This window comes from Dictyostelium purpureum (genome assembly GCF_000190715.1).
Source record: "Dictyostelium purpureum unplaced genomic scaffold DICPUscaffold_227, whole genome shotgun sequence".
Lineage (NCBI taxonomy): Eukaryota > Evosea > Eumycetozoa > Dictyosteliales > Dictyosteliaceae > Dictyostelium > Dictyostelium purpureum.
Window position 1 is genome coordinate 35,001 of NW_003519563.1, and position 16,979 is coordinate 51,979.

Consider the following 16,979-nt stretch of genomic DNA (forward strand, 5'->3'; position numbering starts at 1 on the left):
AAATCTGGGTAGTCATAGAGAAAACTACCAATTGAAGACACATAATGGATTAACTAAAATCAGAACTTGTAAGTTTAATTTAAATCAACAAAACAAACACATTACTTTTTCAGACAAAGTATCAGATGAAGCAAACTTTCATATAAAATTTGCTAAATTTAATTCTATAATAAAAAAATAAAAAACAGTTTTTTTATAATTATTATAGTGGCCAGATTTAGAACTGTAAATTTCGGTCTCCAATTTATTAATTTGGATTCCATAGCTCTTCTAATGAATCATTACCTAATTTATCAACATTAATTAATAATAATCAATTTATCATAAAAGAATTTTTAAAAATTCGAAAACTAAAATTTAATTTGTTTTGAAATAAAGTAAACCTATACCGTAAATAAAAAATTATCATCATTTTTATTATTTTGACGATCAAGAAAATATAAGAAAACCAAATCACATGTAATGTAGATGGAGCTACTTTAGTTATAGATAAATAATAAATGTAAATAATTCTAATAATCAAATAAATATACAATTAATATTCATTTAATTCTAAAATACATATGAATACTGTAATGTATTATCATCAAAATTCATTATGTAATGTAGATGAAGCTACTTTAGTTATAGATAAATAATAAATATAAATAATTCTAATAATCAAATAAATTTTATTTTTTAGTTTTCAGTTTTCGGTTTTAGTTTTCACAAACAAAGAATTGTATATTTATTTGATTATTAGAATTATTTATATTTATTATTTATATTTATTATTTATCTGTAACTAAAGTAGCTTTTTTTTTTTTTTTTTTTTAAAAGTGAAGATAATTAAAAGCAATTGCTTTAAATTAATCAGTAAAATAATAAAGTAGCTCCATCTACATTACAAATTACACACACTTCAGTTCCCTGTTTCATGAAGGAAAATAAATAAATTATTTAATTTATCACCCGGAAGATTCCGATTCTTCAAAATTGGAGAAGAAGGGTATCGATCCCTTTACCTCTCGCATGCTAAGCGAGCGCTCTACCATCTGAGCTACATCCCCGAATGCGAAAATTAAGAAATGAGGGGTCCTCTGATTTTTATGGACAAAAATTTCTTCTAAAAATAATTTAATAATCCACAAGTTCTCAGACAAACTTCAGAGGTTTTTATTTTAATTTTTTAATAAACTACATTTTCTTTGAACACATGTAACAGTTGCTGACGCAAAACATGCCACGTGAACATACACAAAAGACTTATTCATAGAATTAGATTCTCGAATAATTAAGTATTTAAATAATCTTAACGTCTCAATCGAACAGATAAAATAACCAGTTAAACTCAATAAAGGGAATATTTAGCAAGAATTGACTCACTTAAAAACTCAGAAAATGAACAGGTACATGTAAATACCGATGTAGACATGGCTAACATAGGAGCCAATAACAAAGAGATCCACATGGAGATACTATCAACTTGGCAACTAAAAGTTAAATAAAATGATCTTTGATAAAATCAGCAATGATATCACGATTAAAGAAACTACAGTGATAGTTGAATCGATCAACGACGGAAAAGCCCCAGGACATGATTGTGTCACATTTATAAAAACCACATCAACACATCAACACCAATATTATTAAAGTTATTTACCATTCTTTCTTTTATCTTATAAAATTGCATCACCATTGGTATCAAAATATTATGTTTTCAATAATATAAAGATTCATAACCCTATGCTTTATTTTATATTTGAAGATTATTAAATTCATAATATTAAAAACTAATAGATTTATTGTTATGTTTCTTTCGGCAATATCACTTGTACCATGAACTAAAATATATCATTGTTTAAAACCATTTGAACTATTGTAATTTCCAATGCATACAATATTTTATTTTCATATAGTGATATCTTTAAATATGAAAATAATGGTCCAATAAAATCAATATCTAAAAATAAAATGAAAAATTAATTATTATTTATATTATTATGTAAATAAATAGGTATATTATGATTTAAATGTGTATAACCTTACTTTTTGATTCAGCAACTTTTAAATGATATGCAGAAGGAAACCATTACTTCCCAAAGAATCTATTGAAACTACTTAACTAACATTATCAGTTTTCATGTTCTTTGGGACAATATATATTTATATCCAAACTGTTTTGAAGTTTCAATGTATGTTGAATAGATTGTATCCTTCTTTTCATTTGCTCTATTATCAGAATATATATACTACTTTAATTTCTTTTGCAAGGTGTCTTTGTATTTCGCTTACTATGTATATTTGCTTCTCCATTTTGAAAAAATGAAAATTTATCATTCCTATTATTATAATGCATTCAACAAATAATGATAAATTTAATAAAAAATATTTCAAAATTAATTTTATTTATTTTTAATTTTTTTTTTTTTTAAAAATAATCACCCAATTAAATAAAATATTTAATTAGTGAAGCACGTGACACACCAAATGCGGGGCATTATTTTAGAGAATACAAATTTAAATTTAAGGCAAACTATATATATTTCCAGTTAAACGAAATATAATTAATATATTTTTTTATAAAAATTATTAATAAGAAAAAATTTTAAAAATTTAAGTATTGTTTCACCAAAAGAATCAAGTTTAGCATTATTAGAAAAGATTAAGTTATCATAAATGCAGAAATAATAAATGAAACAATTGTTTGTAGATTCAGTAAAAGGTAATAAAGAAGATAGCGAAAAAGGTAATCAATGGGTATAAGAATATAGGTAAAGTAATAAATAACAATGCAGAAAATAAAAATAATAATACAGATAAAGAAAATAGTATTCGTAGAATATAGCACAGTATCGAGGTTTAAAACTAGGATCGATCCTAAATTTTCTAATGAAAATCCGGATCCTTTTTCCTAAAACTCGATCCTAAAAAAATCCTTCATATAAATCGTGTATTTTTGACTGTAATAAAAAAAACCTTTAATATTACTTTAATTGTAATTTTATTATATAATATTTAGTATTTTTTATTTAAATTAAAATTTTTTTTTTTTTTTTTTTTTTTTTTTTTTTTAAAAAAATTTTTAAAAAAAAAAAATTTTTTTAAGGATAACAAACTTGTTTCAACAAATTTTTTTAAAATTACCAAAAAAAATAAAATAAAAAAAATTTTTTTTTTTTTTGGACCATTCCAACCTCCAAATTTTTCAAATTAATTATTCTCATAGGAAAATAAATTTTGCGCTTTTTTTTTTTTTTGTTTTTAAAAAAAAAAAAAAAAAAAAAATATTTTAATCTCTTGTAAATTTATAAAAAAAAAAAAAAAAAAAAACTTTATATGGAGGAACCGGGTCGTTTTAGCACAAAATAGTCTCTTTTTTTCCGCTAATAATAAATTTTTAATAATTTTTCATTATAATAAAAAAATTAAAAAAAAAAAAAAAAATTTTTGAAAATGATAAAAAAACAAATTTTTTTTTTTTTTTTTTTAAAAAAAACGCATTTAAAAAAAAAAAATGCAATGTAATCACTACTTATTATATATCATTTTAGTTAATACTTCAAGATAATAACCATTTTATAAATCAATATACATTAATCAACTTAGGTAAATTCTTATAATTATTTGATTTAAATTATAATAATATAATAATATTTAAAAATAAAAACATAATGAAAGAAACAAAGTTGGTGACAGTAAAAATAAATTAGCTGAGGAAAACCAAAGATTATTAGCTAATGAAAGCCTTTTAAAAGATGAAATCAAAAGACTTCAAACGGATTTGGCTGAAATGAAACGTATAGTCGAAGATAGGGAATCACTTTTGATCGCAGCCGACGCAGTTCACAAGGAAGATATGGATAAGATTCAGATGGGAATGTCGATTTACCAAGACTTATATAATGAAGTTTTAGTTCTTAAAAAGAATGCAGAAAGAAGCTCGAGGAACTCAGTGATGAAAATGCAGACCTAAAATATAAAATAATCGATAAAGATAGGGACATCAAACATTTAGAAAGCAGGTAAACCAACTCAGTAAGGTTAGAGATGAGCAAACTTTTAGTTAAAATGCTGTAGTTTGTTCATCCCTAACCTTACTGAGTTGGTTTACCCTGTTCTCTAAATGCTTGATGTCCCTATCTTTATCGATTATTTTATATTTTATATTTTAAGTCTGCATTTTCATCACTTAAATCTTCGGGCTTCTTCTCACGTCTTTCTGCGTTCTTTTTAAGAACTACAACTTCATTATGTAATTTGTTAAAGGGAGGCTCATGCTTTTATTGCAAGAAAGAATGACACGTCAGAAACAGTTGTCCAGATCTCGCCAAATAATATATTGGTACCGATAGGAATACAGAAGCCTACAAATTTTGCAATGGGTGTGCGTATAGGAAATATTATTTACGTGAATTGATAGGTATTGGTTGTAATGTCAGTTTATTAAGTATTGTGATGGGTTAAAAAGTATAGTAAAGGATATCAGAGTCAGGTATCCAATTGGTGATGTTTATAGGGAAGACGTTGCTAAGAAAAGTGTGGAGGCTACGGTCCAATTTAAAACATTGGATGGAAAGATGTCAACCGAAATGAAGTTATGGAAATCGGTGTTGATTTTTTGGTAGATACGGAACAGTCATTACATATTGAAGATCCACAATATAAAGATATTTAGGGATGCAGATAATGAAAAATTAGCTCATAAAGTAAAGTTAACCTTATTCAAAAAGGATAAGAACATATTAATTTGTTTTGGAAAGATGCAGGAATAGCAAGGTCTTTTTAAACAGCAAGAAATGTCAATTGTAATGTATTCATATGCATTTTAGAATTAAATGAATACTACAGTTATAATTATATCTCAACTAAATAATATATTTATATTTTCCTTTATTTTAAATAATTTATTATTTAAAATTAAAAATTAAAAATAAAATAAAATTAAAAAATTTAAAAATTTAAAAAAATAAAATTTTATTTTTTAGTTTTCAGTTTTCATAAACAAATAATTGTATATTTATTTGATTATTAGAATTATTTACATTTATTATTTATCTATAACTAAAGTAGCTTCATCTACTTTTTTTTTTTTTTTTTAATATTTGATGTTTCCAACTGTACTCGAAAAATTATTCATTTTCAATTTTTTTTCCCAGGTATTTTTTGAAATTTTTTTGGATTATAGGTAGGGAGGATATTTAGTCCCATAATTCAATATTTTTATTTTTTTTGAGATAATTAATTTAGAAATTGAAAACATTTTTTCAAGAATTCCTTACAGCAATGAAATGATGATCTGGAGAGGCCCACTCATTAGAGAACCATGGGTCTTTCCGGGAAAAATTGGATTCTGTCAAAAATATGTATTTATTTATTTTTTTTTAAAAAAATTTGTAATGTGGATGGAGCTACCCTAGTTATAGATACATTAAATATCCCCACTTTGACTTAATTTAAAGCAATTGCTTTTAATTATCTTCACTTTTTAAAAAAAAAAAAAAAAAAAAAAAAAACTTTGACTAAAGACCCAATGTCAGTTTCACCTAAAAGCACTTCTTATTTGCATAGTTCTAGCCAATGCTTGGCTCCTAAAGAGCCATTTGAAAAGTAAGGTGCCTCAGCAACTACCTATAGAGCTACCATCATTATCCTGATTGGCATACATCTCAGTATTTTCATTTGATTTGTTACAACTGATTTCTATGTCACTTTTTTTTTAAAGTGAAGATAATTAAAAGCAAATTCTTTAAATTAATCAGTAAATTTTATTTAATGTTTTTTTTTATTTAAAAGTGAAGATATGTTTTAATATAAATTTTAAAAAGAAAATATTCTTAACTATTGATATTTGGTAATGCATTGATATTGATGCAGTATTTTCTTGCTGTTTTTTTAAATATACTGTATTCTTCATTGATGTTGGTGATTGTTTGTGATTGTTTGGCTTGTTTATCTTTGATTTCTTTTAAACCTTTTATATAGTCTAGAGTGGCTAACTTAGTCCAATGTTTAAACTTTTTTTTTTTTTTTTAAAAGTGAGGATGATTCTTAATGATACAATAAATCATCAGTTTTTTTGTTTAAACGGGGGAACAATGATAGCCGAGTTTTTTTTTTTTTTTTTTTTTTTAAAAGTGAAGATGATTCTTAATGATATATTAAGTCATCAGTTTATTGTGTTTGGTATGTGTTTAATGCTTATATGAGTTTTACCACACTGCATACAAGTTGGGCACGGTAACGTCAATTCGTGTGGGATTCGGAAAACTTGCTGAGACTAGGTTTCGAACCCGGAGCGGTAACTTGTAGGAAATTCGTTCGACCACTTGGCTATCATTGCTCCCCCTGATAGCCGAGTGGTTCAACATCATTACTCCCCCGTTTAACAATACTAAAAGATTTTTATCTATATTACAAAAAATCACCCAAAAGATACCTTTGAAAATAAATGGATGTGCTCTCGCCGGGAATCGAACCCGGGCCAACTGCTTGGAAGGCAGTTATCATACCATTAGACAACGGGAGCGAACTGATGGAAATTTGTTGAGTAATTGCCATGAGGAACCCTTTTTCGGTATTGTTTTTTGATTTCCTTTTTTAAGTGGCGTCAGACTTTTTTAGAAGCGTTAAATGCTGTTTAGTTACTGCATTGTTCCAGTATTATCATCGATTTATACCTTTTCATTACAAATTTGTGCCATGATTCGTAATAACAAAGATGTTAAATTATCGTTAACTTATTAAAACACCTCGAACCACTTTTTTTTTTTTTATATGAAAAAAAATAAAAAATTACATATAAAAAAAAAAAAAGTGGTTCGAGGTGAATTAATAAAAAAGGATAGTGATTAAAAATAATCTATATCGTTTATCGTTTTTTGGATCATCGGAAGATTTTATAAAAAAAGATAAAAATGGATAATCAAAAATTAAAAAAAATATTAATTCGACCTTTTGTATTGGTTGAGGTTTTTAAAGAAATTTAAAAAAATTAAAATTGTAATTATTTTTTTTTTTTTTTTTTTTTTTAATGTATTTTCATTCAACTATCATACTAATTTCATTATCATATAATGAACTACCAAATTCTTACTTTATTCCTTTTCTACAAAAAATTATAAAATGAATTATTATAAAATAATATAAATGGAAAAATGATTTCTTTAAAAGGAAGATGTGTTAAATTTATTTGAAAAATAAAAAATTTTGAAAAAAAAAAACCTCCCCTGTTTCAAATGATTACCAATTTTGATTGTAGCAGATTTACATTTTTTTGTGCAATACAAGTATATTTTCATTATACTCATTACATTTATTTGTTTGTTTTTTTATTCACCCATTACATTTCACTTCATTCTATTTTCAATATGGTGGCTAATTATGTATTCTGCGTGGTGGGATACATAATTAACCATTCGGCTCTAATATACTCACCCACTACATTTATTTGTTTGTTTTTTTTTCACCCATTACATTTCATTTCATTCTATTATCATTATGGTGGTTAGTTATGTATTCTGCGTGGTGGGACACATAATTAACCATTCGGTTCTAATATACTCTACATTTATTTGTTGTTTTATTATTCACCCATTACATTTCATTTCATTTCATTCTATTTTCAATATGGTGGTTAATTATGTATTCTACGTGGTGGGATACATTATTAACCATTCGGTTCTAATATACTAACCTCCCCGTAGTAGAGCTGGAAACACTTATTACAAAGAGTGGCTAATAGTATAAAAAAATATAAATAAATAAAATAAATAAAATAATGGTATTTATATCATTTTATTTATTTTCATTATACACATTCAGCTAAATTCAAGTGGGTTTGATCATTCAAGTTTTATTGTATTATGGTTATAAGGAAAGTATTTTATTGGATCAAAATAATTATTTTAGATTTTTAAAGTATATTATTAAAAAAAAAAAAAAAAAATATTATCAAAACATATCGAGGATTTTTTAGAATTAAAAATATCAAGTATTATATAGCATTCAAGAATATAAATATTATGGATCATTCAAAATTATCAAGTATTGTGTTCATTCTTTACTATATTGATAATTTGTTCATTGAATTATAAAGATGGGTCTTTGGGTTATTTAAATTATAATATATGAAAACTCAAGTGGTGAACATTATTATTTCAATATAAAATGAATTAAATTTATCTTAAGTAATAAATAGTTTATAATTGGAATGCACGTTGCTTAAAAAAAAATATATTGTTTGAATAAAATTAAAAAAAAAAATTCAATTAAATGCGAAAAATATAAAAAAAATTATAAAAAAAAAAAGGAAAAATATTTTTTTAATTTTTTTTAAATTTGTTTTAATCATTAAGATATTTATTTGAATAAAAAAAAAATGGAAATAATTCAAAATACGTCTATAAATAATTTTCAACCAAATAATCAATAAATAGAGAAATGCAGACACAAGATAACAAAGATTTATTTTTAAAAGTATGGAGAAATGTTTTCATAAGAACTAGAATTTTAAAAATGTTGTCTTTATACAGATTCAACTACAAGGAATTTGATTCAAGGAAAGATTTGTTAGAGTATGCAGATAGAGATTATATAACCGATTTAAAATGCCAGTTTAATGAAGAGTTACAAGTTGGTGATATTCCTTATGGAACACGTTCAATAGAATTCTTTTCTCTGTATAACTATGAACTGAAAAAAGATGTGTTGCCACCCAATATAAAGAATATATATTTTGGTAGAAGTTTTAATAAACCAATAAAACCAGGTATTTTACCACCATCAACACAAGAAATCACATTCAACTATGATTATAATCAATCACTTATAGAATCAGCAATACCAGATGGTGTAAAGACCATTACATTTAATGTCAATTTTAAAAAAACTATAAAAAAGAATGACCTTCCTCCATCATTAAAGACACTAGTAATACCAGGATTTAACCAAGAAATAAAAAAAGGCGTATTTCCACAAGATCTAGAATATTTATCACTAACAGACTTTAATCAAACAATTAAATCTGATCAATTACCTCCATCATTGAAATTTTTACGTTTAGGTGATCACTACAATAGTCCACTAAAAGTAGGCTCACTTCCCATGGGCTTAGAGACCCTCATTTTTGATTCACATTATAACCTTCCACTTAAAAGAAATGTAATACCATCATCTATACGTACAATAATATTTTCTTCATTTGACCATCCACTCAAAGGGTTTGACTTACCATTGGGCTTGCATACATTGATTCTAGGGTATTCTTTCAACCAACCGCTTAAACCAGGTGACTTACCAAAGAGTCTACATACAATTAAATTCAGTTACCAATTTAACACTCCTTTAGTCGTTGACTCTTTACCAATGAGTATAGAGCGTATAATATTTGGTCAGTCCTTCAAACAGGTTTTATTTAAAGGCCATATCCCAGAGTCTGTAAAAGACATAAAATTTGGACCATTCTATAACTTACCGCTAAATCAATACTCTATTCCAAACGGGGTAGAAACCATCACATTTGGCTTTAGTTTTAATCAACCTCTATTTCTACCACCCACAGCCAAAAGAGTAAACCTTGACTCCCATTTTAATCAGCCAATTTTTGGTCTTCCAAACAACATAGAACATTTATCATTTGGATACTTTTTTAATCAACCAATTAAAGGTGCTTTGCCAACATCTCTAAAATCTTTAGAATTAGGTCCATCGTTTGCATATAGAATAACAAGTGATTGCTTACCGCCATCTTTAGAAACTTTAACACTCTACTATGAGAACCAAAATCCAATCAATGATAATTTAGACCTTCCAAAAACAATTAAAGTGATATATAAAAGATTTATGCCAAAAAAAATTTATTAAATTTATAAGAAAATTTTTTTTTTCTTCAACTTTAAGGGTTAAAAAAAAAATTTCTTCAATTTTAAGGGTTAAAAAAAAAATTTTCTTTAAATTTAAGGGTTAAAAAAAAAATTTTTAATCAAAAAATTTTTACATTTTGTTTAAAAAATTTAATTTATAAAAAAGAAATGTTAATTTTATTCATTAATTTTTATACTAACAATGAATAAACTACTATCATCTCTAATTAACTTTCACGTAAATGAAGAGTTAAAAAACAGCTATAATATTAGTGATAGGTAAGTATAATACAATATAATACAATACATAAAATAAATATAAATAATAGATTAATTAAAAGCATATTAATCAGTTTTTTCTCTTTTTAACTATTCATTATAGATTATTATATAGAGTTTGGAATAATATAATTTTAAGAAATGAAATTCATAAACATATTTTAAAGTTTATTAAACATAGTGATGAAGATCTTGATATATCAGGTTATAGCAAGTTTAAAAATAAATCATATATAACAACACTTACCTGGCGTGGTAATACACTACCAGATAAAGATGAATATCCACCATTTTTGACAAATTTATATTTGCACGGTTCTTCTAAAATGCTAACTCTAACAACTTTACCAAACACAATTACTACACTCGCATTCCATAATCGTTTTAACCAAGTAATTCCACCCGGTACATTACCAAATAGTCTCACAACACTCACATTCGGTGATTGTTTTAACCAAGTAGTTCCACCTGGCACATTACCAAATAGTCTCACAACACTCACATTCGGTTCTTGTTTTAACCAAGTAGTTCCACCTGGCACATTACCAAATAATCTCACAACACTCACATTCGGTCATTGTTTTGACCAAAAAGTTCTACCCAACACATTACCAAATAGTCTCACAACACTCACACTCGGTAATTTAATCCAAATAGTTCTACCCAACACATTACCAAATAGTCTCACAACACTCACATTAGGTTATTGTTTTAATCAAGTAGTTCTACCCGGAACATTACCAAATAGTCTCACAACACTCACATTAGGTTATTGTTTTAACCAAGTAATTCTACCTGACACATTACCAAATAGTCTCACAACACTCACATTCGGCAATGATTTTAATCAAGTAGTTCTACCCGGCACATTACCAAATAGTCTCACAGCACTCACATTCGGTGTTTGTTTTAACCAAGTAATTCTACCCGGCACATTACCAAATAGTCTCACAACACTCTCATTCGGTTATGATTTTAACCAAGTAATTCGACCCGGCACATTACCAAATAGTCTCACAACACTCACATTCGGTTGTAATTTTAACCAAGTAATTCGACCCAACACATTACCAAATAGTCTCACAACACTCAAATTCGGTAGTCATTATAGGCATGTTGTTCGACCCGGCACATTACCAAATAGTCTCACAACACTCTCATTCGGTTATGATTTTAACCAAGTAATTCTACCCGGCACATTACCAAATAGTCTCACAACACTCACATTACCTGTTAGTTTTAATCGAGCAATTCTACCCAACACATTACCAAATAGTCTCACAACACTCACATTCAGTGTTTGTTTTGACCAAGTAATTCGACCTGACTCATTACCAAATAGTCTCACAACACTCACATTCGGTGATTGTTTTAACCAAATAATTCTACCCGGCAGATTACCAAATAGTCTCACAACACTCACATTCGGTGATTGTTTTAACCAAGTAGTTTTACCCGGCACATTACCAAATAGTCTCACAACACTCACATTCGATGATTGTTTTAACCAAATAATTCTACCTGGCAGATTACCAAATAGTCTCACAACACTCATATTCGGTCGTTATTTTAACCAAGTAGTTCCACCTGAAACATTACCAAATAGTCTTTCAACACTCACATTCGGCAATGATTTTAACCAAGTAGTTCTACCGGACACATTACCAAATAGTCTCACAACACTCACATTCGATCATGCTTTTAACCAAGTAATTCTACCCGGCACATTACCAAATAGTCTCACAACACTCACATTCGGTGATTGTTTTAACCAAGTAGTTCCACCTGGCACATTACCAAATAGTCTCACAACACTCACATTCGGTCGTAATTTTAACCAAGTAGTTCTACCCGGCACATTACCAAATAGTCTCACAACACTCACGTTCAGTTATAATTTTAACCAAGTAAATCTACCCGGCACATTACCAAATAGTCTCACAAAACTCACGCTCGGTGGAAAAAAATTGAAAAAATTCATATAAAAAATTTTAAAATTTTAAAATTTAAAGTGAATCTTATTTGGAATTTAATCCATTCCATTTTTGATATATTATAATAATCATAAAATACAGTGTTTTTGAAAAATCCGCTTAACAATTAAATTAATATATTTTACAATAAAAAAAACAACAGTAAAAAAATAAAAATTCTATCTTTTTCTTTTGATTTGGATCTGTTGAAGTTTTATTTTAAAAATAAATATAATTATGATAACAATTTTTATAATTATTTTTATAATTATTTTAGATTCATTTCTTATTTTAGTAAAATTTTTATTTTTTATTTTAAATTCAAAATTTTTTTTTATTTTTATTTTTTTTTAATTACTTTTTTTTTATTTATATTTTTTAATAACTTTTTTTCCAAAAGATTGCAGAACAAAATTTTTATTTTTCTTTATTATTTTTTTCACCTACAATAATAATATTCTTTTATTTCTTTATAATATTCCATACAATAGTAAAATTTTTTTGTCTTTATTACTTTATTCATATACAATATCTTCATTTTTATATTTATTATTTTTAATATTACAAAGAAATATTTTTTTGTAAATCAAGTAAAAGATAACTCAATTTCTCCTCTCATTTTTTTTCAAAATGTTACTGTTATAAATCTAGTAGTTGATAAGAATTAGCTCCAAAAAATGAAAACTCCCAAAATTTTGAAGATATCGATGAATGTAAAAGAGGTATTTCAGGTTGTTCCCAAATTATGTGAAAATACTATGGGTTCATTCTTATGTTCTTGCGAACCAGGCTATACTTTAGATGCCGATAAAAAGGGTTGCAATGGTAAGTAATGCTTTATTATAGTTTTAAATATATAAGTTTAAGTACTAATTATTTTTGTTTTAGATATTAATGAATGTATTGATGGTGGTTGCTATGAACAAACATGTAATAATTTAATGGGTTCTTGAACATTGTTTATATGATCCAGGATATATTAAATGATAAAAGGTATGCACAGGTCGGAATCTTTTTTACATCATAGTTTATATTTTTACTTTTTTTATTAATATATTAAATTCTTATTTATAGATATTGATGAATATTTAGTCGGAAGCTCAGGTTGCCCAATATTGAAAAAAATATAAATGGTTATTTTGAGTGCTCTTGTGTTTCAAGATCTGTACATAGCAATAATCGATGGGGAAAAGGTCAATCCCATAATCATAACAATGTAAAACTAATAACCCAATCCCAAAAAAAGATCCTCATCAACAAAAGATAGAGAATTAAAAAAGCTACAGGAAAAATTATTATCAGAACAGAAATTATTTAATTAAGAAGAGGTTAGATTATTTTTGAATAAAAAAGATTAAATCTTAAATCAGTTTAGGGCAATTTTTTTAAATGACATTGACCATTGAAATACTTAAAGATAACGAAGTGCCCTACTTTCTATTAGAGAAAATCCAGGGCATCTTTCATCATAGATCAAATTCATCTAAATCAACAAATTCTTTTTTGTCTCAATTAGTACTTCAAGTATTTCATATCGGTATATGAACACCAGGTCAATACGGATTCATCAAAAATTATTCAAAGATAAAAGAAAACATTTAGATTTTACCCCATATAATCAAAATTTTAACATGCAATAACACATTTTTTAATATAATAATCAATCTCTATATAATTTTTTTTTATTAGGAGATATAAATATAGCTCTGCAGTTCTACCAACTTCACTTGCCAAACCGTCTTATAGAGTACAGAACTTATAAATTCAGAAAACAAAAATTAAAAAAAAATATAAAAACCTGCACCTACAACAGCAATAGACACACCAACTTCATTACTAAATAATAATAAATAATAAATCATCACCATCATCAAATAATTTAGCACTACCATTTAATATTAATATAAACATTGGTTTTTCTTCTGTACAGTATTTATTAACTTAAATAAAAAGTAATTTTTAATAAATATTTTTTTAAATAATTTTAAAAAATATATAAATGCAAATAATGAAATTTTTTAACCGATTTTTGATTAAATCAACCTTTTTGTACAGTTCTTCGCAAAAGTTTTGACCCCCTTTTTTAAAATTTTTTTATTTTTATTTATCTTCAATAATTTTAATTTCAATTATTCTAAAAAATATAAAATAAATTTTAGAACATCTGAACTATATTTTTTTATAAAAAAAAAATAAAATAAAAATTTTTTTTTTGAAATTTTTTTTTTTTTTTTTTTTTACATATAAAAAAAATGGGTTCAATATTTTTAAAAAGATAATTTAAATTTTAATATATAATTTATTTTTTAAATGAAATTTTTTTTTTAATGTTTTGTTTCATAATATTTTGTGAACTCACCTTAGTTCTTATTTATTTGTTGTATTTTTATTGAGGTTGATTCATAAAGATTATCAAATATATCCCGATGAATATTTTTTAAAATTCAACAAATTAAAAGATTGAAATTATGATGTGGGTACCCGATAGAAATCAATTTTATATGTCGTTTTACTATTGACCATATATTCTCAATAATATTAAGATCTGGTGAACAGGGTAGAATAAATATCACCCTAATGTGCTTTTTTTCTTAAAAATCGGCCAATAAATAGGTCATATGAATAGAGCAATTGTCTTGTAAAAGAAACATATGACCTAAAATTCATTTCTCTCGTAAAGATCTTCTATAACCCTGTATTAATATTTTTAAATATTATGCAGCATTTGTGTTAAACCTGGTAATACATATACGACCTGCACTATGAGCTGTGCAACAACATCATGTATATATTGAGCTGCCACCTCATCTTCGTTTGGCCAATATGCTTTGTTTAAGGTTTCTTGTATCATGAATCCATTTTTTAGTTTTCAATTATTAAGAAAATGCTTCAATTCTGGTTTCATCAACAAATATTACCCTTTTCCCAATTTTCAGCTGCCCAATTTTGGCACTTTTTTACCCACCTTAGCTTTGAGACATATATTTTTCGGTTGGAAAGTGTTTACATTTTAAACTTTTAAAAAAAACATTATTATGTTGTAGAGGCCTACTATTTGTACTTATTGAAACATTTTTTTGAAAGTTTTTTCTAAGATATCTTTTTATATTACTTAAATTATGACATTTCCCATTTCAAATTTATTTTCTACAATGTCTTTCAATTCTGTCGTCCATCTTTCTTATTATGCCAGGTATTGTATTTTCTTCAATTGTACCTTTTTCTAGATTTTTTTTAAAAAATTCTCTTAACTGTGGACCTACTTCACTCAATTTATCTTTAACTTTTTGATGATTTTTTGCTTTTTTGTAAATTTTTAAAATCATATTTATTAACTCTAAAAAAAGGGTCATTATTGTTTTTTTATAGGGTAGAAAATTTAGTTTATTTTTTGAAAAAAAGGGTTCCTAAGTTCGGGGTCAATAAGTTCCATTTTTAAAGTCAATTTCTAAGTTTTAGTTTTTTTTTTATTTTTCTAAGTTTTAAAAACAAAAAAAAAAGTTTTTAATTTAAAAGGTGTTTAAAAATCAATAAAAAAACAGTTAAATCATAATCAATTAATATATATAGTAATGTGTGGTTGTTTCCCCCTTTTTTTTTTTTTTTAAATTTTTTTTTAAATTTTTTTTAAAATTTTTTTTTTTTTTTATTAATATACATAAATATTGTTAAGAGGATTTTTAAATATATTTTATTACAATATAGCAGTTATATAATTAAGCGCAATATTTAAAATTAAAAATAAATAAATTTAATATAATTTTTTTTCTATAAATACTTCAAAATTTTTATTTATATATCAATATCAAAATTTATTAATATATATAAAAATATAAAAAATTATTATATTTTAAAAAAATAAAAATAAATAATAACATTAATAAATATAAAATTATAAAAAATAAATATATTTTAATATTAATAACTTAGTATCAATGGAAGGAACAAATAAAAGACCTATTACCACAAGAAATTCAATTTAAGATCTAGACAAAAAGCTATCAACATCCATAGCATTAGATATCATTTTACAAATGGTAAAGTATACATATTATTATTTAATTTATTGATTAAAAAATTATACTAATATCTTATTTTTAAAGATGGTAAATGTTTAGCAGCAAAAAAATATAGAGAAAAAAACAATCTTTCAAATGATACAATAAATACTCTAGATTATCACTTTGCCAAAGAGAGGGTATAGAGCAACTATGATGAACCTTTAATTCAAATGCTTATTGAAGAAAAAAAAGAAACAAATACATATATTTCAAAGTATAAAGAAATCCAAAAATACTTAAAAGAAAGTTTAGATCATAGAAATGATATAATAAAATATTGGAAAGAAAATAGTATTAAATATCCAACATTATATTCAATTGTAAGAAATGTACTTTCAGTTGCTTCTTCGTCCGTTGAAATTGAAAGAACATTTTCGGGTGCTAAATTGTTGGTTACAGACAACAGATCAAATTTGGGTTGGGAAAGAATAGAACAATGTGTGTTATTAAGGGAATGGGCAAACATTTCAAGAGTAGATATTGTCGAAAACTCTGTCATTTATAATTATTCATATATTTCAAAAATGGTATGATTAAATAAAATTTTACAAGAATTTTAAACTTTTTTCATAAAAAAAAATAATGTAATTCTTTTTTTTTTTTTTCTAAGTTTCTAAGTTTTTAAAATGAAAAAATTAGTCAAGTGGGTGTGGGAGTGGGGGAAACTCAGAAATTTTTTTTTTTTTAGTCAAACTTAGCTAAATTTTTCTCCCTATTACTTTGTAAATAGGTATGGTATGATTTAAACGTGTGTATAAACTTCCTTTTTGATCGTCAAAATCTTAAATGATATCCATAAGGTAACGCAAAACTTTTTGAAGTTA

At 25.3% G+C, this 16,979-nt stretch overlaps 8 protein-coding genes across 8 annotated transcripts in view; 7 read left to right on the forward strand and 1 right to left on the reverse strand.

Moving 5' to 3' along the window:
* DICPUDRAFT_88993 (uncharacterized protein) overlaps nt 1-1,487 on the forward strand; it is a gene marked incomplete at both ends in the record, with an annotated part of 10,968 nt that extends 9,481 nt beyond the window's left edge. The window contains 4 exons of the mRNA XM_003290489.1: nt 64-68; nt 209-225; nt 718-721; nt 1,389-1,487. Coding sequence (XP_003290537.1) covers nt 64-68; nt 209-225; nt 718-721; nt 1,389-1,487 — 125 coding nt within the window. The remainder of the gene's footprint in view (nt 1-63; nt 69-208; nt 226-717; nt 722-1,388) is intronic.
* A 1,186-nt stretch (nt 1,488-2,673) lies between these two features.
* DICPUDRAFT_81274 (uncharacterized protein) lies at nt 2,674-3,955 on the forward strand (the record flags this gene model as incomplete). Its single annotated transcript, XM_003290490.1, has 3 exons — nt 2,674-2,739; nt 3,534-3,588; nt 3,669-3,955. The coding sequence occupies 3 exons, from the start codon at nt 2,674-2,676 to the stop codon at nt 3,953-3,955; spliced, it is 408 nt and encodes a 135-aa protein (XP_003290538.1).
* Nucleotides 3,956-8,421: 4,466 nt separating this feature from the next.
* On the forward strand, nt 8,422-9,843 carry DICPUDRAFT_81275 (uncharacterized protein; the record flags this gene model as incomplete). Its single annotated transcript, XM_003290491.1, has 1 exon — nt 8,422-9,843. One exon carries the CDS (start codon nt 8,422-8,424, stop codon nt 9,841-9,843), a length of 1,422 nt encoding a protein of 473 aa, XP_003290539.1.
* Nucleotides 9,844-10,044: 201 nt separating this feature from the next.
* DICPUDRAFT_81276 (uncharacterized protein) lies at nt 10,045-12,106 on the forward strand (the record flags this gene model as incomplete). The annotated part of the gene is made up of 2 exons (XM_003290492.1): nt 10,045-10,121; nt 10,225-12,106. 2 exons carry the CDS (start codon nt 10,045-10,047, stop codon nt 12,104-12,106), a joined length of 1,959 nt encoding a protein of 652 aa, XP_003290540.1.
* A 665-nt stretch (nt 12,107-12,771) lies between these two features.
* DICPUDRAFT_155071 (uncharacterized protein) lies at nt 12,772-13,047 on the forward strand (the record flags this gene model as incomplete). Its single annotated transcript, XM_003290493.1, has 2 exons — nt 12,772-12,919; nt 12,983-13,047. 2 exons carry the CDS (start codon nt 12,772-12,774, stop codon nt 13,045-13,047), a joined length of 213 nt encoding a protein of 70 aa, XP_003290541.1.
* Nucleotides 13,048-13,483: 436 nt separating this feature from the next.
* Nucleotides 13,484-13,639, forward strand: DICPUDRAFT_155072 (uncharacterized protein; the record flags this gene model as incomplete). The annotated part of the gene is made up of 1 exon (XM_003290494.1): nt 13,484-13,639. One exon carries the CDS (start codon nt 13,484-13,486, stop codon nt 13,637-13,639), a length of 156 nt encoding a protein of 51 aa, XP_003290542.1.
* A 1,595-nt stretch (nt 13,640-15,234) lies between these two features.
* On the reverse strand, nt 15,235-15,420 carry DICPUDRAFT_155073 (uncharacterized protein; the record flags this gene model as incomplete). Its single annotated transcript, XM_003290502.1, has 1 exon — nt 15,235-15,420. The coding sequence occupies one exon, from the start codon at nt 15,418-15,420 to the stop codon at nt 15,235-15,237; it is 186 nt and encodes a 61-aa protein (XP_003290550.1).
* Nucleotides 15,421-16,325: 905 nt separating this feature from the next.
* On the forward strand, nt 16,326-16,688 carry DICPUDRAFT_81277 (uncharacterized protein; the record flags this gene model as incomplete). The annotated part of the gene is made up of 1 exon (XM_003290495.1): nt 16,326-16,688. The coding sequence occupies one exon, from the start codon at nt 16,326-16,328 to the stop codon at nt 16,686-16,688; it is 363 nt and encodes a 120-aa protein (XP_003290543.1).
* Between the last annotated feature and the right edge of the window lie 291 nt (nt 16,689-16,979).